This window comes from Nyctibius grandis, chromosome 3, assembly GCF_013368605.1.
Source record: "Nyctibius grandis isolate bNycGra1 chromosome 3, bNycGra1.pri, whole genome shotgun sequence".
Taxonomy (NCBI): Eukaryota; Metazoa; Chordata; class Aves; order Nyctibiiformes; family Nyctibiidae; genus Nyctibius; species Nyctibius grandis.
The window spans coordinates 57677999-57705794 of NC_090660.1; the positions used below are offsets into that span (position 1 = coordinate 57677999).

At 39.8% G+C, this 27796-nt stretch overlaps 1 protein-coding gene across 4 annotated transcripts in view; it reads right to left on the reverse strand.

The window, feature by feature from the left end:
- The window catches only part of SMCHD1 (structural maintenance of chromosomes flexible hinge domain containing 1), an 89552-nt gene extending 62975 nt beyond the window's left edge, over positions 1-26577 (reverse strand). For all 4 annotated transcript variants that reach the window (XM_068395847.1, XM_068395848.1, XM_068395845.1 and 1 more), the window contains exons 1-10: positions 26363-26577; positions 14186-14261; positions 13591-13752; positions 8775-8857; positions 8549-8679; positions 6551-6665; positions 6278-6397; positions 3239-3405; positions 886-979; positions 469-679 (exon numbers count right to left, since the gene is read on the reverse strand). In XM_068395847.1, the coding sequence (XP_068251948.1) occupies positions 469-679; positions 886-979; positions 3239-3405; positions 6278-6397; positions 6551-6665; positions 8549-8679; positions 8775-8857; positions 13591-13752; positions 14186-14261; positions 26363-26542 (1339 nt within the window). In that variant the 5' untranslated portion in view covers positions 26543-26577. The remainder of the gene's footprint in view (positions 1-468; positions 680-885; positions 980-3238; positions 3406-6277; positions 6398-6550; positions 6666-8548; positions 8680-8774; positions 8858-13590; positions 13753-14185; positions 14262-26362) is intronic.
- Between the last annotated feature and the right edge of the window lie 1219 nt (positions 26578-27796).

A 27796-nucleotide genomic window follows, 5' to 3' on the forward strand; every position in this document is an offset into this window, starting at 1 on the left:
AAATCACCAATACAAATGATTTTAAAACCCTAGCATCTGAAAACTCATCAAGACTAGATAAAACGAATTTTAAATTAAGGACTCAGACTACACGTTGTCTTCCGCGATATTCCGATGTTAGAATCTCTTGAATCAAACTGCCGCTGTTTCATTACTTTCTTGGAGTAAAGATCTAACAGTCAGGAAAGTGGAAATGTTTCAATCAGACTACATTCCATTAGAGTTTATAGTTTGAAATCAGATGGCGTTACGTTAAAGATCAGGTTTACATGAAGGAGTTACCACAACAGCCAATTTGTCCACGGGATTTGCTCATCCCAAAGGATGTGAACTTTTCTGTTCTGCCACAACCCAAATTACATAATAATTTACACTTCAATCTAAATTGTTCTAGTTTCTATTTCATTAAAACATTTATAGTAGGACTGTCTATAATAGGACTGTCAAGCAGCAAAACATTTCACTCACTTGATGGAAAACATGGATCATCAGGATATGTTTCTTTATCATACAGGAACGGATGATATCGGATGATGCCTTCCACTATACCTTCTCCTTCAGCATGTGCCTTAAACTCAAAACTATCTGCTGCAGTATTTATATACAATGTCTGCATGTCATCTTTTATCTCCCTAAGATTGACAATCTTTGGTAGTTTTCCTTTTTCAAACATGGAAATCTGGAAAAAAATAAAACAAGTTGATTTTCCTTAGACCAAAAAACCTACAGTAATTAGCATTTGTGACATTTATCTTAACTGCTAGCAAAATGAATTCGTTCCTATGCTGCTGTAGTTCAAAATGCACAATTGAAGAGAAACAGGCACAATATTAAGTAAGTTGCCACCAAAGAAGAATTTTGACTAATAAGTATAAAATCTCTTACCTGAATGTCGATGTTGTTGAAAGGGCTTACGTCTTTTGTTACTGCATTAGTTTCATTTCCTTTTGGTCCATGGATATAATAGTGATAGATATGTCTGAATACATTTTAAACGAAAAATAAATCTCAGAAAGTTAAATTAAAATTGCACATTATAATATTCAAAAATCTAAATAAACTCGTATTTTTATTAAAATATAACTGGTTCACTGCATTGCTATAAAGCAACTCCATGAGAACATGTGTATCTGGTACAGAAGATGTACTAAAGGGAGTGAGTGACTCCTTTTCACTCCTTTCAACTCTCACCTCCTTCATGCACAATCGTATTATGATCAATTTTTTGATAAAATAATCAGAAACATTGGAAAATAATACATAAGTGGATAAAAATTATGATTGTTACATGACTACAGATCCTTTACATGCAAGTGCAAACTAATAAAACTAATTTGTTCTGCACTCTGGAGATTAAAAAGAACTAGAACCAAAAAGCTTTCCACACATTGTTTCTGGTATCAGTTTTGTATTGATCTTCTAATAGTAATAGAAACATTTAACAAACAATCACTATCCTTAAATTATTTACAAAGAAGCAGTCATGGATGTGCTCTGCATATTAAAAATGATTTTTCTATTTCTAAATATTATTTTCTAATGGCACTTGTACTCATTTAAGAAACTCCAGAAAATCCACAGGGTCAGACAAATTTTTTTTTAATCTCTATTTTCATAAAGATATGAAGTTTGAGAGAACTGAGGAAGTCTATTTACTTCAACTTTTCAGCAAGCTAGCTAATTCTTCCAACTTCAAAGACTGAGTCCTTAAACCTCAGGGTGGTGGTTTGCAGAAAAATGAGACTATACAAGTCAATGGGACTGAATGCATGAAGGAAGTTAAATGCACCTGCAAGTGTTTATAATCTCTTTGCTTCTGACATCCACTGCACTCAATGCACCTCAAGGAGAAATCCTGGTTCCTAGACAAAAGCTCCTCATAGTCTCCTTGCTCAGGACATTAATGCAGACTGGTATGTCCAAACTGCTTAGCATTTTGTCTGTATTTCTTCCAGACTTCAAAAGGTGCTCTCATGGCCTTAAGAACTAACATTTTTGAGGGTTCATCTCCCCTCCCTACACTTTAAAGCATCTGGAACAATATGAGGGCTGTGCTGTAGCCCATTAAATCAGACTGAAACTGGTATCATACATGTGTGACAAAAGGCATGGCAGAAGGGTATGTGGAGGTGTTTGAGGGGAAAAAGGCCATTACAGCTGAAATGGTGATGAAAGACTGTGTAGCACTAGGAAAATAAATCTGATTGGTTTTACTGTAATAGCTACAGGGCATATACTTGAATAATTGCACCTGGGTTTCATCTCAAATGGAGGTAGTTCTTTCCCTTCAAGAGATCGCTGGAATGAACTGGCACACACCTAAGTGTGGGTGTTAACCAGAAGAGCACCTAGAAGCTAATGAGGGACCTAAGTTATCTGTCAATGTGGATGTATCCCTACATCTTCACGAGGTTAAAGAGGGTTTCAGCAACAAGTTCTTATATACAACACTGAATGATGTTTCATATAATAAGCTATTAACTAATCCTTATATGAATCTTCATATTAAGTATTACCTATTATTATTAGATTACAGGTACGCAAAAATAAAATTATAGCTTGAAAATCAAGTTCTGTGGTTTGTCAGATTTCAAAATTGGGCTAGGACTTCATAGTTCAGTTTACATTCACAGATAGATCCATCATCTTAACAGATAAGCCCACACGATTCACAGATATCAGACTTCTTATCTCCAGGCTCTGCATGCCCAATGATGACACTACTATAGTACTGACTGGACAGTATCATATATCGTTCTCCCTCAAACTGGAATGAAGCAGCAGCTTTTTTTTGTGTTTTTTTGTTTGTTTGTTTGTTTGTTTTAAAAAAAAAACAACCCAAAAAACTGTAAATACAAAGCTAGATATCAAGGTTAGGAGCACAGGTGTGAGAAAAGTACCTTATCAAGTTAATAATTAGACATGTAATTATTACATTAATAATATAACTATTAAATTGGTTATCAATAATTAGATTGGATAATTATGTATCAATTATCAAGTCAATTGAAACTGATGTTTGTAAACATCTTTGTTTGGATGGAGGGCCCCATTCAGTTGCGCTAGTTCCTGTAAAATCAGTTAGCTAGGAAGACTAATTGTGTAGTCAACAAAATATGTACCAACAGCCTTAACAGGAATAAAGCCAATGACTAAGTACAAAAAGGAAGTAATTAATAATTATCTGACTTTGTTAGTAGTCCACTTTTAAACCAAATCTTTTAAATCACCAACTTACGCCAGCTGCCTTGTCCAAAGATGAAAATAGTTTTTCAAGTACTGCATGTGATCTGGTTGTACACCTGTAATGACAACTGCTGTGAAACTTTCTTTATCTCTTTCTTCTAATATCAGAGTATGAAGAAATCTTTCATCATCACTTGTGATGTGAGTAGAGTCAGATGGCTATAAAAAGAGTAAAATAGTAAGAGCAGGAATGTAAACTGAATTTTTGAACTCCCATCAGCTTTGAAAGGGATTAAAAAACAGAACAGGAAAATAATGCATAACATATGATGCTAAGTATCACAAAGGATTAATGCTTAAAATAAAAGCTTCCAAAGTAAAGTCAACAAACTGAGAATCTGACATCCCTGATCCAGTTCATTCTCAACTCACTTTTCATCACAGCATTTGAAGTGTTCAGTCTAGAAATGCATTTAATCATGTTTAATGTGGCACTGTGTGATATCCATGTTCTTGTCCATCATATGGAACTATTATGTGTACAAGACATAAGTCTTTTTGAAGAAAACCAAGCCAGAAAAAAAGATTATATGCTTTTAAATGGATAGGCTGCTTTCTGTAACAGAAATTGAAGTGGAAGAAACATGCTTTTGTTGTGAAAGAGAAAGGGTGAATCCTCAGTTCCAGCTGAAATATCCAGTAGTCACAAAGAAACAGAAATTCCTGATTTCAGAAAGTTGTAATTGTCTTTTCCTGGATGGATGCACCTTAGTCTTATGATAGGAGGTTTCTAAGCTGCGTAGAAACACAGCGGTTGATGCCATGCTTCATGCTGGACCAGTGGATAATCCTTTACATTTGGTGGATCCAGAAAAGAAGCTATTTTTAATACAATGATTGAGATCTTTGTAGCAATTGCAAACAATTGGTACAACTGAGAAGATAAGCTGTTCCATGCTGCATTAAATGCAGCTTCATGCCTTGTTTTGCAGGAAAACAGGCAAAAAGGAAACTACACTGAGTCAGTGACAGGACACATCTCCTACCTAACTGTAGACGGTGAAATAGGTTAGTCAAGGGAGTTCCGTTAAGACTGACTTTACCCAGGGAATCAAAGAGCTCTCTGCAACCAACAGGATAATTTAACCAGTTGTGGGAACTCTCATCAAGAAAGACTACAATTCTTTAAATGCTTTCTTCTGTCCACAGCATAGCCTCTTTTAAACCCAACAGCCTTGCTGATTTCATCCAAGCAAGGGGCTGTTTCTATGATAGTGTTGAGATCACAGATAATGAAGAAAAGCCAGGGTCCTCACCTCTGTATGATTTGACCAATGACCTAGAAGCTGCATGCACATGTTGAACAAGTGCCATCCTGTACAATTTACAGAGTTAAAGTACCTCCGAAATGCTGTTCCCAAATTCTTTGGCTGCCTTCCCACTACAGATGACAAACTACCATGGCACCTTCCCCTACATTCCTAGCATCCATCTCACCTAGAAAAGTACTATTTACTTGTTGGCAATATTAAATGGTCCAGGGAAGTGACTGCAGTAAAGACAGGTCCCTATTATCCATCAACAGAAGATGATCAGCTGGGGTGCCATCAGTGCCATTTCTCTTTAGTGTTCTGGCCTTGTTCTACAATGTCCGAGGTTTGACATTAATTACATCCTGATTTCTTTGCAAAAGTAACTTCCTTTACCAACTCAGTGCCTCAGAGATTCAATTATTCTTCTCACACTGCAGTAATCTGTTACAACTTCTATTTCTGCCACGGTATTCTCTTGCTCACCTACGTGCACTACATACCATTTTTCAAGACACTAAAGAGACAAATTCACACATTTAATTTCACACCAATATAATGAACTGGCCTGGCTGTTTCAATGATTTGCAAAAAGTTCTTAGACCTGAGTTGTCTATCCATTATCTCCATGCTTCACTTCTATTGAGCGCTTCACATCATCTCTTCCCTCTTGGATATTTACAAGTTATTTTTTACCTCTAACAGAACTTTACTTGCAATTTTTTTTTAACTGCATCAGCTTAACATTCATTTTATACTATCACCAGAACTTTTCAAACAGTTGATTGCACCCCCTTCTGGAATTCTTTAGTAGTATCTATGCATCTCATTCACTAGTTTCCTCCAACTAATATCTGTTAGCTTATTTTCTACTTTTCTATCCACCACCCTCCCTTTTCAATATCCAATGCAGAAGGAAAGCATTTCTGCCCTCTACAAAAAGCAGATTTTGTCTACTTTTATTTTCAGTTTCTATTTCTGTGACTCTACCTTCTCATCTCTATTGCACAGAGATTAAAAATAAAACTTGTACATTTCTGACAATTCATTCTTCGTTGCAAGTCACTGACCCAAGACTGGCATGATAAAAACCTTATTCACCTTCTGTTCCTTTCTCACCCACACAAAAGGCCAAGAACACTGACACAACCCACAAGACATGGGCTATAATCAAGGTCTGATTACCTCATCATACACAGCACCCACTTATGCTCCCATCTGCACCCTTAGCTTTGCCTTTATCTCCTTGCTCAAGAATGTCCAAAGAACAGTTTCTTTCAGTCTTCTTCCTTATCTTATAGCTCTTTGCTTAAGCCTTACTTCTTCATGAAAAACATCAGGGTTTTTGTTGATTCGTCTGACTTTTCTCCCATATGCAGTGTAGTTCTACATACTTCTATATAATACACAGTTTGTCTCCCTAATTTATTCCTTAATACCTCAGAGAATGGACATTTTTCTTTATGTTATACATAATACATATTTATACATAATAAAACAATTGCTGTTCTTAGAAAGATCTTTTTAGATATTTTTCTTAACCTGATACGTCAAACTATATGGCATTTCTGTCCTTTAAGCTAAACTGAAAAAATGAATCACATACAAATTAAACCTTATGATACAGTGTCTCAAGTTTCCCATTACTTCCTTTTACACTCCAGAGTACAAATGATAAAAGGTATCACCAGATTAAGTACTACAAGAATATTACATAGTGAAATCACGTTAACCTGGGAAAGGCTTTCAATTAAAAAAAAGAAAGTACTAAGGCCATTTACCTTCCTGTTTCGAATGTACCCAGTATATATTGCTTCTCTGTTTTTCTCCTTCTTTTCAAAATCCTCTTTAGAAAGGACAAGTTCATGAACATCCTGAGAATCTGCAGGTTTGCTTATCATCTGTTTTTATTAAAGAAACAGCATTTAAAATAAAAACAAGAGTTAAAGTGAACATAATAAAACAGCTTAATGCTGTGATTAAAATCTAGGATAGTAACAATCTGATTACATAAAAATGTTTTAAAACAAAGTTAAAGATTGACATTTACTTACTCTGGCAGACTGTCCAACGAAGAACACTGCTTGTTTGCCTCCAACTCCAAAATATGAGATATCACTATTTAAACTACGAGGCACAGGCAAAGGGCGTACATATCCTGAATGATCACTGACAATAAAAGTGGCTTTAATAAACATTCTCAAGACAAACATAATTTAGAAAAAAAAACACCTGAAAAAACTTCTGATTCAAACAGCTGTACTAAATTCTTCCTGCAGTTACTTTGTTCAAAAATCCTTCATTTTAGATCTATTATAATTGCAACATTAAAATATACCTAAAATTCTTGGTGTATTTTTTTTTAAAAGGATGTTGACAGAGTAACTCTTTTCCTAAGTCATCTTATAAGACACTTCTGTGCCTTTTAGCAAACCAGACCTTATTCACTCACACACATTCAACTTTTTAATCTGAAAGACTCTTGCTTATTACTATGTAAAATTTTTTTACACTGAAGTTCACATGAAAGAGAGGAAAACATTCGGCAGAGAGAATCTTGATAGAAAAAGAAACTATTACCCTGAAAACTTTTCTCCACTGTTAACTCTGCAACAGGGACATGGTCAATAGGTCTGTGAGACAGGTACTGCGGTAACAGCAATTACACACAGTTTTAATGGTAGAAGGTAAAAGGCAAATCCCTCAATGCTCTCCCTTTGACTATGGCAAGATATTAACTGTGAAGATGCTGCAAATGAAAATGGATTACAACAGAAGCTTGATCTTTCCGACATCACTTTCATAGAAATAGTTTTTAGTCAAAATGGGAAATAATGCCAACCAGCTATTAAATGCAGTCTTGGAAAGAGTGCATATGTCATCATTAATTAAGTTATATGTCTTTTGAGTCAGTTTTGATGGATGAAGAGTCTTACCTAGTTTAAGTAAATAGTAGGACAAAAATCTTATTTTAAATCATAGCAATCCCAAATGAAAACAAGGTGTAGACAGTATCCTGGTATAATTTACAGCTATGCTCCCACTGAATGGTATCAACCCACAGTTTAAACCTGTAGCTAAAGAATACTATACACTTCTCGTTACTAAATTCACCTACAGCAATTTCAAAAAGAAGTGCATTTCTCCACAAATGACTACAGAAGATGACTCCGAATCACTTCATATGCACTTATCTCCACTTGTTTGATAGATATTGATCGTTCTATTTGAAGATGCATCCAATGCAAAAAACCAAATCCCTCAGCTGTACTATAACTTTCTACTGCCCCATTACTTTTTACACTAGTTTCTCATAGGACCAGTTAGTTATGATTGAGACTGTCATCCTTATCTTCACATTTACTGTCCTAAGCTTAAGGTATTAAACAAGTGACTAAAGCTCAAGAACTGTACATAACTGCTTCTATGGAATTGTCTACACTAGGGTTATGCCTGGTTGTGTACATGGAAGATCTCTTGGGAACAGATTCAAAACTGTTAAATGAATTCATATAAGCACCAAAACCCATCACAAACCTCTATTTTCTCGTTTAAATGCAAAATATTTATTTTGCTTAGCCTTCTTCAATAAACAGACATCTTCAGGTATAATTTTGCATTACATTGTCCACAATTAAGATACAAAAAAATAAGAAAACCTAAACCAAAACCCCATACCAATTATTCCAGTAGTATGACAGACACTGAAGGTACTCCTTAATGCACACTTGAAAGGCTTTCAGGTAACACTATTAAAAAAACTCTGCAGAACACAGAATGCTCCTAACTGTATGTAAGCAAGTCAAAGACATGACAGCTTGGAAAAGGCACAAGAATAAATAAATGTTCTTACAGTATCACAATATTAGAAGAGTGATTTTATGTTATGAAGCTTCTCTATTTCCTACCTACAGAAAATGTGTCTATTTACAAGAAATTATAGAATGACAGGTTTTAGCTAGGCATTGGTATAGAGATATGTCTTAAAATGATATTCTGTGAATTTTCACAGAATTTGCTAATTGTTGTAAAAATGATGAAAACTTTCTAACCTCTCGAAGTCACCTTGTCTTGTAAACTTTGACAGCCTATATACAGCCCAGCTGTTAAGGCGTTTAGAAGTCATTCCTCTTCCATTATCAATCACAGCAACAGCTGGTTTACCTTGGGACTCATCAAATAACTGTTTGGGGAAAAGAACAAAAAAAAAGGAGCACCAGGGAAAAAAAAAATACAATGCAAACTACACCTGAAAACAAAAGAGTATTTCTATCTTACCAATTTTATCTGTATGCTCCGAATACCAGTATTTCGTGATGTTGCTGATAAAGAATTGTCAACCAACTCAGCAAGGGCAAATGCTAAAGAAATTGAAGAAAAACAACCCTATTAAAATCCTGTTCTCAAAAGACAGCACTCAGAAAACACACACACACTCACAGTAGTTTCTTCCGAGCAATTTGGATAACACATTCCCTAAACACAGACAAAAGCTAAGCACTGTCAGAACCACCAAAATTATATAATGTCTTGATTTTTAAAAAAGATTTCGTACATATACTTTATGATTTGTTTCATCACTGAATCTCTCATCTCTCTGTTGATGGTAAGAACACAATTACTGGAAGTATCTAGGAACAGTGATGAACGAACAGGCTCCTTATCACAAGGCAAACTTCTCTTTTTCCATGATTAGGAGTGAATTTGTACGATTCATATGAAAGTCCAAAGTATGTAAAAAACTGACTCTGACTTCTTAAAATATTGAAGGAAGAATGAACTCATTGAAAAAACCTGAACAGAAATGTTGCAGAATTTAGTCAATGGTAAATACAACCAAAATTCTGTCGAATATGTGGCAATACATAGCAGAAATAGCTAGCCAAACTACTTGCACAAGTTCGTTGTTTCTAAACATTAACACTTGGAGCCCTTACCTAATTGAAGTTAGGACTACCTAACTTCAGTGAAAACTTGCATTTAATTTAGGACAACAGCATCAATTTGAAAAAAACACTTCAAGTTCAGATTAATTTACTCCGACTGATCAGCCCTAATGAATAAATATTACCATTCAGTCTCTCGGATAAGGAAGTTTTATTCCCTACAGTTTGCAAGGTTCTTCAGAATGCTACACTGCAAATTAAACTGGCATTACACTCCAGACATGCAAAATAAATCCCTTGAGTATTACTATCATATAGCAAGACTGAAACATTTGGCTTTTTCCCTCAAGTTGTTTTTGAAGTATAAAAGCAGCTCCCAGTTTCTTTGCAACTTTCTTCACTGCTAACAACAGGAGCTGAGCACCAATTATGTGATCCATATTTACTATTCCATATCAAAGAACAACAGCCCTTTATCAACACATTAAACTGGTTAGGCATGCCCTTAGAGATGCTGTAAATAAGGAGCATCAGCTGCAGTACACTTACGCTCAAAATTGCTATTTTCTCTAACAGTAAATTCTGGTACATAATAAACAACAGTAGACAGTTTAATATAGCTGTTTTGCAAATTTTAATTACTGGTGTGTTGCAGAATTTCACAAATGACTTCACTAGGGTCTCAAAGAGTGAGAAATAGTAACAAATTAGGAAAAAAATACACCAGTAATGTCATTACAGAAGCGGATCTAAAAGTTAGTTTGTTTGTAGTCGATCGTTGTAGTCTCTCTAGGACTGAAGAGTTATGACCACAAGGAGAACCAGAACTTTTGGACCATTTTAAAGGCTTTTGTGGTAGCAATATGAACACATGCAGTATACTCAGCAGGAATCCTCCTTTTCCCTGTGTCACTCATTGCAGAGTACAGACAAGATCAAAAATTGACTTAAATGCATATGAAAAGTCTCTCACAAACACCTGAAGCTTGTTCACTGTCTTTTAGAGAGAATGATGATTTAAAGCACCGTAGCAAGCTGCTTTAGCAATAACATGACAGAGGAAAAGGTAGGGAAAAAGTTTGCTTTGCTTTACTAAAAAAAAAAAAAAAAAAAAAAAAAAAAAAATCAATGGACTTCAAAAAGATAACATTGAGATTCCATATTTAAATCACTTCTCTGACTCATGAATAAATATGCTTCAGGCTTTTGAGCAACAGTATGCAGGGAGAGAAAATAGCAAATATATGTTGATGATACTGACAGATGGACCCAAACAAAAGTTCAAAATGTTTTTAAACTACAGCAAGTTGTCAAGAAACTTTGATATCTAGGTTCACAGACATTGACAGGCATGATCAAAGTCTTTTCCTCTCCTGTGGATATACCTTCTTCCTGTTTCAATACTTCTGGAACACAAGTAAATCTGTCAAAGACGCTGCTACATTTGACATTCAAACCACATCGTAAAATGCAGTATTTTCACATGTGGATGGCAGATTTGACCTTGATACAAAATCTCTGGATAACACAAGAGGTTATCACTGCAGTTATGTAGAAGGAAGTGATCATAACATGAGGCAACAGAAGTGAAAAACCTCTTTTAGAAGAAAAGGAAGGAAAAGGAGAAGAAAATGTATGTGAGTAACTAAAGGAAAACTGAACATATGCATGTGCTATCCTTTTTCATCTCATATTATTATTCTGAAGCTTGTTGAGAGAAGGAAAAAGAGGTTTTTCCTACCAAGGGAATGCTCAGCATTTCGTGGGAGATGAGTGGTAGCTACAACTCATGTGAACACTTACAGGAAGTGCAGTATTGAATGACTTCATAAAGATCTTATGAGATACAATAGTTCCTTCTGACAAGCCAACAGTTTGTTTGCAGTGCTGTTCACTACCACAAAAACAGAGTGAAGGTTGGATTCTTATGCATATACTGGGGAAGTTCTCCAACGTAGAAGAGTTACAGTCCTCAGTATATGTTAATTTTATTTATTGATTTAATAATTAAATTTTGCTTTAGAAAGAAAAAAAACCAAAACAGCAACACTGAAGCCAAAACTCTTTAAAAGTGTAATATATTTCTAAACTGAAAACTTATTTAAACATTTGTTTTCTTGACATAAGACATCACAAAAACAGAAGAAGGAACTTCAAGTTCTATTATAGAACTTGATGACCATGCATCATCTTGCGTTTAATGCACAAACTTGTTTGTTTAAACGCTACCGTAAGTAAAGTTAAATGGATGATATTTGACTCTGACTCCAAAATCCTCTTTCTTTTCAGACAAGACTTTTTTTAATAGAGGAATAGGGATTGGGAGTTTTCATAAACAGTTATAGAAAAATGAATACAAGAAACCACAGACTACATATACCTCTTCAAAGCATAACAGTTCTAATACAAGGTAGTTACAATAACTATAACTATATGACGGAGGACTAGATTTCTCCATTTTTCTATCCTTCATCTCTCCATTCTTGCAGTACAGGTCCTTGCTCCCAATTTCCAGCTCTCATCATCCTGGACATATGGAACTATTATATGGCAGTAGGTGCACTCATCCACCCTGGTGCTTGTGAGCACACTAGTGTCACGGCTTTGCACCCCAACCCCCAAGTTTGTTAGTTTAGAGAATGATTCACTAAGTCAGCCAATCTGCCAGCAATGCTATATGATCTCTCCCAGCATAAAAAGTAGGGTCAACAGGAGAAAAACTGGTAACTAGTTCAACATATCCTGGGCTGCATCAAAAGCAGCATGGCCAGCAGGTCGAGGGAGGTGATTCTGCCCCTCTGCTCTGCTCTTGTGAGACCCCACCTGCAGTACTGCATCCAGCTCTGGGGCCCCCAACATAAGAAGGACATGGAGCTGTTGGAGCGAGTCCAGAGGAGGGCCACAAAGATGATGAGAGGGCTGCAGTACCTCTCCTATGAAGACAGGCTGAGAGAGTTGAGGTTGTTCAGCCTGGAGAAGAGAAGGCTCCAGGGAGACCTCATAGCAGCCTTCCAGTACCTGAAGGGGGCCTACAGGAAAGCTGGAGAGGAAACCCTTTCCTGTGAGGGTGGTGAGACACTGGAACAGGTTGCCCAGAGATGCTGTGGATGCCCCCTCCCAGGCAGTGTTTAAGGCCAGGTTGGATAAGGCTTTGAGCAACCTGGTCTAGTGGAAGATGTCCCTGCCTGTGGCAGGGGGGTTGGAACTAGATGATCTTTAAGGTCCCTTCTAACCCAAATCATTCTATGATATACAAAAACACATGACACTTCACATCACATGCAGTTAAGCTGGGGGCTCAATACCACAAAATACTGTGAATGCTAAAGATGTCCAGTTACTTTCTGAACCACATAACAAGTTCATGGAAAACAGCAATCCATAGACAGGAACTCACAAGTTCCCAAATCTCTTTTGCTGCATTTCTGCATGGCCTGTCTGTTCTCCTAGTATTTCTCAGGTATCTGATACTGGCTGCCGGTCGGAGCAAAGCATAGATCTAGACAGAATGCTTTGTGTGGTTTAATACAGCAATTTCTGTGCACAGAGATACACATATCACTGACCAAACTATTAGTGCACTTTGAGCATAGTGCTCCCAAACCTGAACCCAAACAGTGTCTTCAGCGAGACGGGAAACAAATGAAATGCAGAAAGAGGGAGGGGGCAAAAGAAGAATGGTACTTAAACTTGGTATTTATAGACATTGTTGAGAATGTTTTGAAACAGAAATCACTTTGGGAATGGTATAATGCTTGAGTCTCGATGTTTCTTCTGTACAATTTTGAGCCTGCTGTACCTAAGATGTACATACTTAAAAAGTAATCATAGCCACAGACAGAATCTTCAGAGAAGCCATAAACAGAAATTAAGTTTATCAATAAAACAACACAAAATGCTGGTTATGTATTTGATATACCAGTTAGATAAAAACTAAAGCACCATCTTTTTAAAGAAATACTTGCTCTCGTTGGTAAGTTAAGCCCTGTAGAATCACAGATGGGCCAGCAGACAAAATTGTATGTAGCTCATACAAAAACTGGTCACCACGTTCAAAGTCAGTACAGGAGACAAAAACCTGATAACACAAATGCCAATACAGTTAAGACTATTTTTTCCACCAGCTGTAACTAAAAGTTAAATTGCTCATAAAGACATTATATTCATATAAACACCATTTACCCAAAATTATTTTGCCAAGTACTTACGCAAAGGATTCTGCCCTTCGCTGGCATAGTACTCGTACATCCCACTTTTGACAAGTGTATCATAGTGGGGCAGGAAGTCAATTCGCTCCTTGGTTGCCGAAAGCAGCGTTTGATCAACTGACTGTAGCAGATATAAAGTAACTCCATCTTGGACAAGTTCGCCTGCAGTGAAGATGAAATATAAAGTACATTGAAGAGCATTCACTGCACCAGTCAACTCCTGCTCTCAAAACCGCTACAGGTTTAGTCTCAGGTAATCTCCATATTTTCTTAGGCGTTGACTACTCAACCTCCTAGTAACAACATTTAATTTAAAATATTTTCATGTTTCCAAGTTTAATAATGCAAATTTTCTCAGGTGACAGCTATTTACATACCATTTTTTCCTATCATTCACAGAATTTGTGATAGAAGGTAAAAAATTACCTTGTGTAACTGTCATCATCATAAGTCAATTTTGTAACAATTCTTGGCAACCTATTACAGGATTTGTACTTCCAGTTAATTACTGCATGTCATAAAGTACAGTCACCATGTGGTCTTTACAATCAATATAAGAAATAGCTGTATTTATTTTGCCATCTAAGATACTTACTGAAGCTGTCTTCTGTAATTTCCTTCCTGTTTGTTGTGGTGATAACAAAGTTTTCATCAGTAGCTATGCCAAATGCCTACAAAAAATGGAGGTTATTCAGTTATGATAACTAAGTGCTCTGTAAAGTATTCAGATAAATAAAAAAAAAATAGCGGTCTTTCTATTCACTTTGCCACAAACTACTGAGAAGTCACCAAATATTTTTCCTGTATTAACTCAGAACACAGTTTAATTCCTGAACTTACCTTCATTTGCTTTCTCAACTTAGCCAAAACTGTCTGTACTAGAGCAGTTTGGTTTTTTTACCTGCTTAAAATATGTTTCAGCAAGCAACTGGAATTTTAAGGAGTAACTATCTTATGGGTAATCACCTTGAGGGCTGAGGAACGAGACTTAACAGCTTTACTTCAGATTGCGCAACTACAACAGCAACAATCAAGATCTAGAGGGTGTCCCATATTTAATTGCACTCTTTCGAGACACTAAACCAACTAAATATTTCTTAATTTGGATACACAGTAAAGTCTTTGTTCTTCAATTATATCATACATAAAAAAAAAATAATCAAGATTTGTTTTAGAAAATTCTTTACCATTAAAACACTGAAGTATACTCTTCTGAACCTAAACAATCTTTGCCACTTTGCTGCCTCCAACTTTTGAATATGTTTCTGTAGGTTTGGACTTTTTATCCTGCTTTCTACACATATTTATATGCCTCTACATCTGCCCTCATTTTTGCACCCTGACGTCCTACACTAATCTCTTTGTCAAGATAATTAAATGTCTGTATTTTCTTCTGCCTTTCCAGGTCTTTGAAACTCAAGTAAAAGTCGACTCTGGTCTTTTTTAACTCCACCAACCCCTTCAGTCTTGCGGTCACAACTCCCACAGGTGCTTTCTGCACTTTTAGCCAGATTTTTCCCTGAAGCTCTTGCATTCCCTGTAGCAGCTTGCCCTCATCATTTCCCATACCTCTTTCTTCCCATCCCTAGTAATCAGACTCACAAAAATATTTTTAGAACACTCCTTAAGGTTTCATTGGAAGTCTCCTTCCCATCTTTCAGTTACTTTCTCCCTAGTTGAGACTATGTTAAAGATACAGTTAGTATCCATGAGCAAAATTAGCAAAATTGTCAAATTTCTCCTAGCACTTGGTGCAAGTGAAACTAATGGAGATGACACAAAGAGACTTCAGTCTTAAGAGTCTGGAGTAACTACTACTTTTTAGCTCTTCTACGTTCAGATCACTTCAACTTAACCTCTCACATTACACAAATTTTCACATGGCAAACCTGTGCAGGAAAAAAAAAATTGCTCCGTGCAAGGAAAATAAGCAATAAAAGTTACAGATACTATAAAACTAACATCCTACTGTGCCATTCAAGGTTCATGGTTAATATAGAATAACTGGAGAGTTTTACATTTGAAAGCACAGATAAGCATCTTTTCCCTCCAAGTATAATTACAGCTTCCCTGTTTTCTCTACCTCCCAAAAGCTCTTCTGCTCTCAAAACCTTATGAAGTGAAGAGTGCAGTATTTACTTTAAGGCAGCAATAAGATAGGACAAGGTAGCGCATGCACAAGACAGCAGCCTGCTAACCGAGCAGGGGCAGCCTCCTACTTCTGGTCCTCTCCCCCATTCCATGGGTGACCCTCAACTAAACCACACACAACAGCCTCGTAGGCAGAGCTACACCTGCATTTCCTGGGTGAGCCCAGCATTACTGTATCTACTGGCAGCAGGTCCTTTCTGCTTTGCTCCAAATGGCTGTCATTTCCAGATAAGCTACTAGGCAGGTTCACGGACCAAGTCTGGGAGTCCGAACTACAGACAACTTTAATAGTTGATGATGTTTCATTTGATTCTGATAAACAATGTTTGGTCAAATGTTTCATTTCTCACTAAGACTTTCACATGTAAGAGACATCATGGTATCTTTTGTTGACTTGATATAAAGTTCAGGTTTCACTGCTGAGCCCTTTTCAACCTAGCATCAGTGCTTATTTGAAAAAGGGCACAAAGATGCACCCAATTCTTTACTTCAGAAGATTCATGTGACAACCTAGCAGTATGTTCAGATTACAAATCTGTTGGTTATTCTTTTGCAAATTGTCCATATGCAGAATCATCATCTAGCTTTTGATGTCATCAAAATCTTAAGAGTACAATAGAATCACTATACTCAGCAACGCCTCTGCATATTCACAGTGAAAGTATGTTTGGAGGTTATTGTGTTAGAAGAGTTAAGCAGAAAGCTTTTACGTTTTTGGATACGAAAGAAAAGACTTTTGGGAAAAAAACAAACCAAAACAAAACAGAAAAGCTCCAAAGTAATCCACAATCTATGGGAAAAAAAATAGTAATTGTACATTCTCTAAAAAGAGAGGTAGATATGTGAAAAGACAAGGATTCCTGAACTATTGGTTATATATGATCACTACATGCAAATGCAAAAGTCAAAATATTAGAAAGATGAACGGTTACATGCATACAAAAGAGAAAAAAGCCACCTAAATCCAAAAAAAAGTATACAAGATTATATCAATAAACCAAATTTTGCCTAGTCTGGGGAAACAACCATAGCTGTTCACCAAGAGCCATTTAAATTGTTTGCTAAGCCACACTTCAAGGTGTACTGAGTGTACACTGCAGGGTTTTGGTGCCAGAGGGCTGTAGGCGTGACCAGTGTGGGAGAAGGCCATGAATTGCCCTGAGCCAGTCACAGCCAGTGCCAGATGGCTCTCAAACTGATGGAAACAACCTACTGGATGCCAAAATTTCAACCAGAAGGGGACACGGTGCTTCTGCTCAAACATATTGGGGAAGAAATAGAGGAGACAAACGAGAAGCAACAGAGGAGACGAATCAGACGAGACATTGCTAGGGACAGCACTGGAGACACTGTTGAAAGGAGATGTTCCATGCCAGAGCAGGGATGGCCCCAAAGGTGCTGGGGCCCATAGCAGATTCATGTCAGAGCAGGCAACTTCCCCTCTGTCCTCCTACTCCCACAGGGCGGTGGCCTGTGGACAACCCACCAGAGCAGAGTAAAGAGCATGGAGGAGGAGGAGCAACAGAGGGAAACTTTGCACATGGCCCTGATCTCTCACACTGCCTGTTGCCTCACCAAAGGAATCAGGATTGACCGAGCGTTGCGCATTGAGAGAACAAGGGAGGCTTAGACTAAGAATAGGGGAAGAGAAGTGTATGACAGAAGATGAGCTTGGAGAAGGGGGAGAAAAGGTGTTTCCATAAGTGTTTGTTTAATTGCCCCCCACCCCAATCAATAATCAAAAGTTTGTGTTAATTGGGAATAAATTAAATTAACAAAAATTCCCTGAGTCAAGCCTGTTTGGCCACAGCAGGATGTCAGTCATTATACCTATGAGACGGTACATAAGCCAAAAAGCTTTGTTCAAACAAAAAGAAATGCATTCTTTATAAACTGGAGGCTCAGTCTGGAGCACTGCCTATATTTCATGATAAATAAATAAAGCTAATAGCTCTCAATTTGTTAGTGGATGTTTATGACATGAGATTAATATAATACTAAAAGGTAAGAGTTTGAAACAGCCAAATGAATGCCAGATGCCCAAGAAGCTTTCAGCAGAGCAATTTACAGGTACGATATACGAAAGTGTGAATGAATTGTGATATCTCTAACTCTTAAATCTGACTCAAAAAGCAAGGTTCAATTTATAGACTTGCTTCAGTCACAGGTTTTCTTTATGAACTAAAAAAAACCCTCAAAAGAAAACACAAGCCCGCAAATAACAGACAACTCCTCAGCAGCTAAAATGCGTTCAAATAGGTCTCAGTTTCTTTTCTCTTTCACATATTAGCAGATAAGCACCAAAGCAAATTTTGCTGCTCTTTCATCTGAAGATGCACTGTGAGGCTTACCCAGCTACTAAGCCAGCTAGAACACTTAACATGAAGTCAACACAGATTATACGTCTAGATTTACCATCTGCCTTGGAAAAGGTGTTCAACAACCAAATATTCAATTTTGTGTGTGTACCACCACAGCTTGCAATAACATGGATAGGCTTGAAGTGGTAAGCAAAGGAGAAATAACGCACTGACTGCTTCCAGTGGTCCTCCAGACTATTACCATAAAACATTAATTGCTGGTGCTGACTTTTCAAATTAAAGGAACAGAACAGTCTCACACATGACAGATGTAGAACAGTGAAACCGAAACTACAGTATCTTTAGAGAAGATGTTTAACCTGTTGCAACCCAAACTTTTCCAACACAAACAGTTGTTTCCTACAATAAGCAACTTCCATACCTTTAAAATGCTGTCTCCTCCTACGGTAACCATTCCCAGCTGGTAGATGCATGAGAATGATGTGAAGAAACGGCCTCAGAGCTTGGCAATGTAGCCAAGGGATAACAGAGTTAACAGCCACGCAGCCACCTTCCACAGAGAAGCACCTAGACCAGAAATAATTTTCTGGGTAAAAGAACTGCACTGCCCATGTGAACCTCTTAAAGGGGACCTGAAATTTACCATTTAATTGTAAAGAAATCTGGCAAGGGCATTTTCAAACCTGTCCTATATAGCTACTCATTTTCACAAAATGTTTCTACATACCTCAGCTACCTAACATGATAAAAGAAAACCAGATTTACTTTGAGTATTTCACTCAAAGGATCCAGCAGCTCCTTTGCAGGGACTTGTTTAGGAATCTAAAAAATGAACCTAAATGCCATATCCAAACTCTGAAAGCCCTGTAGCCTTCTGTAACTTTGCATGTGATTAACAATGTCCCGTGCTATTTGCCAATTTATCACTTGAAAGATATACATTTACAGTTAGATATCCTGCTTACTGCCACATTAAAAAGAATTATCAGTCCAAACTGAGAGAAATCTATTAGATCAAAAAAATGGACGAAACTATAAAACACATTTAAGGAAAAGGATTTTATTCTCAAATAACAGATTTTCAAACCAATAACTGTCTTTCAGTAGTGCTTATGGATACTGAGATATTTCTATCATCTCTCAATTATTCATACAACTAGATCATGTTAAGGCTATTCATACAAATTAACATATACAAAAAGTAAGATATAAACAGATTAAATGGAGATAAAGGCCTTGCTGGAAGTAATTGAGAACAACTGTATGTAACTCATAAGAGTGCTAATGAGATAAACTTTTCCAGTCCACTGTTGTGTCAGCTAGTCTCAGACAACCTGCTGAGGATCTGGTAGCAAGGATCTGGTACTGAGCACTCATGGTAGCAGAGCAAGTATGATAACAATCAATCATCTTTAATCATAATCTGAATGAGCTTGCCTAATGTCAGCACACAAACGTACATCATCTTTGGACACCAACAGAGAGGGGATCCAAAAGTCTCTAGAAAAGCAGCTGCATTCAAAAAAGACATAAATTATTTCTAAGCATTTCTCGAAGCTCAAAGTGAAGAACTGTATATTACAGAAATACAGGAACACCCAGTAGCCTGTATCTTCTGGGCAGATGGTCACTAGAGACAACCTACAGACTAAAACCAGCAGTGAACACCAGCATTTTGAAACATTTTCCAACCATCCTTTATTGACAGTCACCTCCATCTAAAGAACAAATTACAGAAGACAACATTTGCAGAACTTGAAGCTCTTGTCCTCTATCCTGCTTAAAAGTTTCACTACTTTTAGCAGTTCAACTAACACACTTCTAAACATTTGGAAAAAAAAATATCAATGAAAGGTGTTATGAAGTGAACAGACGGTTCAACAGAAACACTAAGAACATCGCTACCTATCACAAGATCCAGTAATAGAAGTTTTTATGCAGTATCTTAAAAGTAAAGCTTTATCATAATTTCAGTGGAAAAACAGAGAGAAAAAGCAAAGAGGGAAATTGCATGACAGAAACTCTCTACAGAAGCTGCATACATAATCTATGAAATTTTGTCCAGAACAATGAGTTAACTCAGACATCTTTTCAAGATTTGCAAGATTTAACAAGCGGAAAGAAGCTGTGGACCTCAGAATTTATGCAAAGAGCGTGCTGTCATTAGAAGACTTATTCAGAGTCTGGACAAATGTACGAACTTTCACCAGACCTTCACAAGCCATTGTGTCTAAAAGCACAACGACAAATGGTAATGAGTGAAGCTGTCAGCCAAAATTTTGACAGCAACTCCATACAGCTTCCACCATGAAAATACTTTGTATGGCATCACTTGTTAAAGTGACAAGAATTCAGAAGTCACTCTTCAAAAGCAAAAAATACTTGGTCACATCTAAGAAGTTGCACCTGGATAACTAATGCTAAAAGAATTCAAATACTCTGCATCTGACCATATCACCAGCACTCAAATTTGAGTAGGAACTTAAAAAACACACAGCTTTCCAAATCAGTCAACACATAGTAAGGTCGTATCCAGGTGCACAAAGGTATGCAAACTGCATCCTTCTTCCCACTGAAATGTCAATATTAAAGAAGCTATACACAAGTATTTCAGTGAAGCCTGAAATACGACAGTTTTGGAAAAAACAATATTTTTGCATCTTATACATGCCTTACAGTACCTCCAACAGTTTCTTTAAAAATCAAGTAAAAAGCTGTTTTGTGTATGCATGTCATGTTTAAAATATATCTATTTTTAGTTTCTCATTATACAGAAACTTGAAAAGCGAGTAAATGAACATAGGTTTTATAATACAAAAATATGATTATTGCAAGATGGATTGATTTCATCATTAAGAATGGAAGTACTTTGAGCAAATCTATCAGAACAGTAGCTTAATAAGTAATCCAGATACCTCTTAAATACATTTAGGTGTTACCCTCTGGTGATAAAAACAGCAGAAGTTGCTAATATTTTTTCACTGATCACCAATAATTTCATTATACATTATTTATTAGCCATTGGCAAGCAAATATTCACACACAAAAAAAACAAACCACTTATTTCTTGAGTTTCCACCACTGCTGTGCTGCTTCTCCATATTCTCTCTTAATGAACGTCCGTTTTTGTCTCTTAGCTTATTGATACACTGCAATTTATTTTGGTGGACTGGCAAAATAATCTGCTTAAATAGTAGGTAGACTTTTAGGATACAACGGGAAGCTCAACAAAAGATGTGACAAAAGATTAAAAGCAAAGTATTTTGTTTTATTGCAATGTCTGAATTTTGAGTATTTATTTAAATTAGATATTTACTTTCTGTACAGATTACAGATATATACTTCCTATATATTTCTTCAAACAAGGGGGTTGCAACAATGATGAAAAGTTTCAAGAGAATTGAAGAAGCATTTACAAATCTGTTCAATTCTTATTTAAGCAGTAACACTAACTTTTGTACCACTAGCTCTCTTCATACTGGTACTTAACCTCTCAAAAATGCCTTCACGCATAGCAAAACTTCTGTGTACTTTTCAGCACAGATACCTTTCTGCTTTAAAAGGAGCGTGACCTCTCTAAGTGCCTGGAAGGGTTCCTGCTAGCTTAGCAACAAACTGAAGTGCTCCAACTTCCCTGTCTACCTGCACAACGTGAGCCAGGGATATAGGATTAGCTGCCAACAAAGGTTTGCTCCATTCTGCTCATTGCAGGTAAATATTTTCCATTTACACTCTAAACATCAGGACAAGCAGTGGGACACTTCACAGAATGGTTAAGGGTTGGAAGGGACCTCTGGAGATCATCTTGTCCAACCCCCTGCCAAAGCAGGTTCACCTAGAGCACGTTGCGCAGGGTTGCGTCCAGGCGGGTTTTGAATATCTCCAGAGAAGGAGACTCCACAACCTCCCTGGGCAGCCTGTTCCAGTGCTGTGCCACCCTCAAAGTAAAGAAGTTCCTCCTCATATTCAGATGGAACTTCCCACGTTTCAGCTTGTGCCCGTTGCCCCTTGTCCTCTCACTAGGCACCACTGAGAAGAGTCTGGTCCCCTCCTCTTGACACCCACCCCTAAGGTATTTCTAAGTGTTGATAAGATCCCCTCTCAGTCTTCTCCAAGCTGAACAGATTCAGCTCCCTCAGCCTCTCCTCATAAGAGAGATGCTCCAGTCCTCTGATCATCTTTGTAGCCCTTCGCTGTACTCTCTCCAGTAATTCCTTATCTTTCTTGAACTGGGGGGCCCAGAACTGCACACAGTACTCCAGATGTGGCCTCACTAGGGCCATGTAGAGGGGCAGGATAACCTCCCTTGACCTGTTGGCCACACTCTTCCTAATGCACCCCAGGATACCATTGGCCTTCCTGGCCACTAGGGCACACTGCTGGCTCATGGTGAACTTGTTGTCCACCAGAACACCAAGTTCCTTCTCTGCAGAGCTGCTCTCCAGTAGATCAGCCCCCAACCTGTACTAGTGCATGGGGTTATTCCTCCCAAGGTGCAGGACTCTACACTTGCCTAATGAAAGATGACAGCAAGGTGTACAAGCAATAGGAGCCCAAGAAGAGGCAAGACTATTGAATTGACTAACCTCAAAACTTCCTGGTTCTGGGGACTGAAATTACATGACTGCTTTACATATCCTCAAATGGAATAATCAAGCTAACAGATCATTTTTGATTAAGAGGTTTTTGCTTTAGGATTGACCACTGCAAGGAAGAAGAATGAAGACTATATATGCTCCAGCTTCTTTTATAAAGATTTTTTTTTCCAAAATCTCTCCCCCCACCCCCTTGAAAGGAAAGGCTAATTTATCAGTATATAAAACCACATCCAGTCACACTGCCATGCATTAACTTGTTGTTAGGGGACAGTAAGAAAATTCAGAAGGTGACAACACATATTTGCTTCAAAATCAAAACAAACAAAAGTTTCAAAAATTAATAAAGAACATTTTACTAATAATGGAGAAATGTTTTATATGACGATAGAATGTGAATCAGCTTCTAAATCCACCTCTCAGTGGCTCAATCTCGTCTCAAGAATCAGTTATTTTGCCACACAAACAGGAAAATACCCACCTTCTCTCTGCGTTACAGAAAAAAAAAAGTAAGTTTCAGAAGTAGCAGCCTGAGACTATGCCTTCAGGCATTCAAGTATTTTCAACTTGGGATCATCACATACTGCAATCAGGTTTAAATTTCATTATTTTTTCAAGATTCACATTCTCCTTTGACTCCTACGTATGCAGTTACATCCAAAGAAAATCTCTTATGCCATGGGAAGATGTTCACAGCAGAAACAGTTCCAACAGGTTAATATATTTCTGGCGCCCTTGTCAGATATTACCACCCCCACAGCCCAGCTGGCAGACTGGAAAATGCATGTGCACCTTCACTGCTACAGTAGAGTAATTGAGTCGCAAGACAAACTGGCAATGAAAGTCGATTTAAAGCTGAGCCTGTACCGAGGCTGAGCCACTGGACAGGACGCTCATGGAAACGGACACTGCTGGATACACTGTATTTGCCTGATCATGCACTCAGAGAGTCTCTAATAGCTTTAATAGGAGGAAAGCTAATACAACGTTCTGCTTCATCTCAGTCCGAACAATTCAAAACCTTCTTATCAAAAGAATGTTTCTTCCTGAACTTCCATCACTTCCCTGACACATTTTCAGCACCATGAAGCAGGGAAAGTCTGTCCCAATCAGGTGAACCCATACATCACCTTTTTCCTTAAAGTAGTTAGCTGCAACTCTCAAGATGCCAGAAATTTGGCACTTCAAGTACAACACCTGGAGAAACACAAACAATGCGCAAAACTCTCAGAGGCACCAAGATGCCAGAATGCTCTTCCAGAAGTCTAACGAGAACCTGTACACTTGTTGGTGTGGGCGACATCAGATATCAAACTTCCTGGACCTCAGACACCAGTTTTCACTGTACCTGCATTTACCGTTCACGTCAAACCATCTGCCTTGGCATGCTTTCAGAATTAGGTGTCCCACATAGAAGGTAACAAAAGGTCCAAGATGCAAAGAGCCACCACACTGCAATTAGCTGTAATGGAGACATCCCTGACTGAACTCGCAGACAGTCAACACGTTATCAGAGAAGGCCTTTCTCTAAGGGAACGGTAATTTGAGGTTCTTGTTGTGCAGGTTTATAAGAGAACCAACTCTATTATCCTTAACACCTCAAAACAGCCACCAGGACTGGTGATAAGGAACATGGTGTTGACATGGTAAGAACTTACATGTGAAAAATGTTACTTTCACAGATACCAAATCCAAACACACCAAGTTCCGCTTTGCAGTGACAGACTTTTCAAATGCTGTGTGCATATCTGAGTGGCCTGCCTAATGACATTAAAGTACCAACTCCACAATATCAATACAGTTTTGAGATAAGAAAACTCTGAAGCTGTTTGTACCCAAGATTTGTTACATCTTGTGATGATGGCTTGTTTCTGTGTAAGACTGCAAATATGCCAAAAGCTCTGTGAACTACCAAACCCCGTGAGGTTGTATGGAAACAGAAGTCACTGCAGTGCGCAGCATATATAAAAAAAGACTAAGAAAAGTTTTTTTGCCTTGTTGCAAATTAGTGTTAACCTCAGCCCATCAATTAATTACAAAAGCCAAGAAAAAAGATGGGTTAAACATCAATATATTTGCCCTGAATACTGAAAATACGAAGTATCTCTTCAATTCATCCGCTAGGTACAGTTGAGATGGGATCCATTATGACAACTTCTGGAGAAAATCATGTAATATGCATAATTACTCATAGGAGATAAGAACACTATAATGATGCTCCATGGAGGAAGTTGGTTCTTAGAAGGCCACAAACCCACCCCTGTCTAACTTCTCAGAATGTTACACTGCATGAAGTATACCGATTTCTTTACTCCATTCAGTTACTTCGTTTCTTCCAGTCTTCTGAGCTTTAGGGGTGCTGACCAGATCAAGGGGTGTCCTAACACTCCAGAGCCAAGTTACTGCTGAGTAGTAGCACCTTAAGTAGTAGCACCGATGCAGCTCCTCTAACTGAATATGATACGCCATTTTGAACACTGAAGTTGGAGACCCGTGCAAGGAGAAGGCAGTCGTGTGTGACAGCTATTCCTGCTGACATTGATAACTCACAAGCCTCCATCGCAGTAGGAAACCATTACATTAAACACTGTTCAAACATGGGACAAATGAAGCAACTTCTCACAAGAATTTCTATCTCAGAGAGCAAAGCGCAAATTACACTGGATAAAGAAACTCAAATAGAATGTTTTATCAGACTAAATTGGTGCACAATTTACAGCTGATTTTCCTGTGCGCTTCAGAATACAAAACACACACAGGCAGCGAACAGGTTTATGGCATTTATTTACTCTCTTAGAAAATGAAACCATGACAGAAAATGGGCAACGCCTACTGCTATCACCAGCAAACTGAAGTAACCAGCCTGTACACAGAAAGAAATCTCCACCTCCAAGAGATCCGAAGAAAGAGTGAGTTCTCATTTTGCATAACGAAAGGAAAGAGAACTGAAAAGCCACACGAGACGGCAAAGAACCAGCCAGGCAAAATATTTAACTGGCAGCCACCGCTGCGGACCTCGAGAGACAGTTACAGGGCTCCAGACGGGAAGCGACCGGCGCTGATCGCCGACACCTTGGACAGCACAAACACCACCGGTCCGGCCCTCCGCTGCGCTCCACCGTGCCCGAGGACACCGCCCCGTGCCGCCGCCGCCAGTTCCCCGCGAGGGGGAGCTCCTGGGCCGCCCGCTGCTTTCCCGCCCGCCGCCAGGGGCTGCTCCCGCCACGCCGCACCGCTGGCCGCCCCGGACGGGCGTTTTCAGCGCGGCGGGCCCGGTGCCGGGGGGAAGGGGACGCCAAGGCAGCGGGCGCCGTCTCTCCTCGACGCCCGCCCACCCGTCCCGGCAAAAAAGTTCGGGGGACGGAGGCAGACGCGGCGGCCCGCGCACCCCCGGGCAGGCGCAGGAGGCAGCCGCGCGCCTCGCTCCGCCCCCCCCCCCCCGGCCGCCCAACGGCCCCCGGCCGGGCGCGCGCCGCCGGGGCCGGTACCCCTCGTATGTGGGGCTGCGGTGCGATGCGGCACGTGCCGGCCACCGCGCCGCGAGACCCGGCCGCGCGCGCGGGCGGAACGTTGGCGGCGGTTGGGGGCGCGCAGCGTCCCTCGGCCCCCCCTCTCCCCGCCGCCCGAGAGGCGCTAACGCCGCGACGCCGCCGTGCCCGCCGCCGCCGCGCTCGCCCTCCCTCCTCCCTCCCCCGCCCCCAGCACCTGGCAGACAGCGCTGCGGAACGCGCGGTAGTCGTCCTTGCCGTAGCTGAGCACTTTCTCGTCCAAATCCGCTTGCTCCCGGCGCCGGTCGAAGAGAAAGACGGTGCGGTCACCACTGCCGCGAGGCGTCACCAGCACCGGCCTGAGAGCTCCGCAGCTGCCTCCCGCCACCGCTGCCATGTTGGGAAGCTGAGGAGACGGAAACCGTCCCGCAGCGATGGCGGCAGCTGCATCTACTGTCTGGCCCGCGAGCTCCCCCTCCTGGCGCTCCCCGTTCCGCGCGCGGAAGCCCCTGCCGGGGAAGGAGGAGGAGCCATGCGTGAGGCCGGGGCACAGGCGCCGCGGAGGCCCGGAAGGGGCGGGGGAAAGGGTGTGCTGCGCGCGGCGGCGGCCGTACCCACCGCTGGGCGGGCGGGGAGCGGCCTGGAAGAGAAGGAGCGCCTCAGCGCCGCGACCTCGGAAGGAGTTCACGCCCTCCAGCCTGCGCCACTTCCGCCGCCGGCGGGCGATGTCACCGAAATCGGGAATAAAACTCCTTAACGCCAGGTTATAGCATTAACGAGCAGGCAGTACTTAATTCGGCCGAGAGACGTGGGGGATCGCTCTGCCAAACGTGTCCACCCAGGAACAAAAGCACACTCATTATCTACGTTGTAGAAAAATGAATATTCATACAATTCCAAGAAAAGCCCACTTATTCCAAGAAATTTATGCATATGCTAATACATTATGTAATTGGCTTTGCACATGCATACTAAATTGGGGAAGGGGCTTGGGTGGTCTCTGCGGGTTGTAATCCCCCCATAGTTTTGCTGTCCACTGTATGACCCCGCTTCTGCGCAAGTGTGGTTGAGGCCTTCTTGTTGACACGTGCAGGTGGCCTCAAGGAGAAGATGTTGTTCTGGTTCTCACTGGACTTATCTCTCCTCTGGCGCCAGAGTTTGTGAATCAAGTTAATTTAGACAATACAAAGCTGTTGTTCACAGTCTTGTCTCTGGCCCTTTATAATTAGCAAGGAATTTTAACAGAGACCTTGGGTTTTCTAAGACTAAGTGCAAGCAAGAGTCATTGACGACTTTTAACACTGTTGTCAGTCCCATAAGCAGACCCTGTCTACAAAACATGTTAGTTTCAGAACATACTGTTATTTTAGCTGAAAGGAAAATTACTGACAGGAAAGTTGATTCTGTTTAAAGGTAACACAGGCTCTAAAGGCCTGCTCTGAGGCCTACTCTTACTCAACCGTCTGGTATCAGCGGGGCGGGGCTGGAGCGGGAGGGGCAGCGCCACCGCCACTGCAGGAGACGCGCAGGTGGCCTGGGAGGGTGAGCCGCATGTTCCACGTGGCCGCCGCACCAGCCCCGGCAGTTGATGAACCCGAGGCCACTGCCTGCTGCCTGTTCCGCGCGGGGGCGGGGTGGCGGAGGCTCTGCG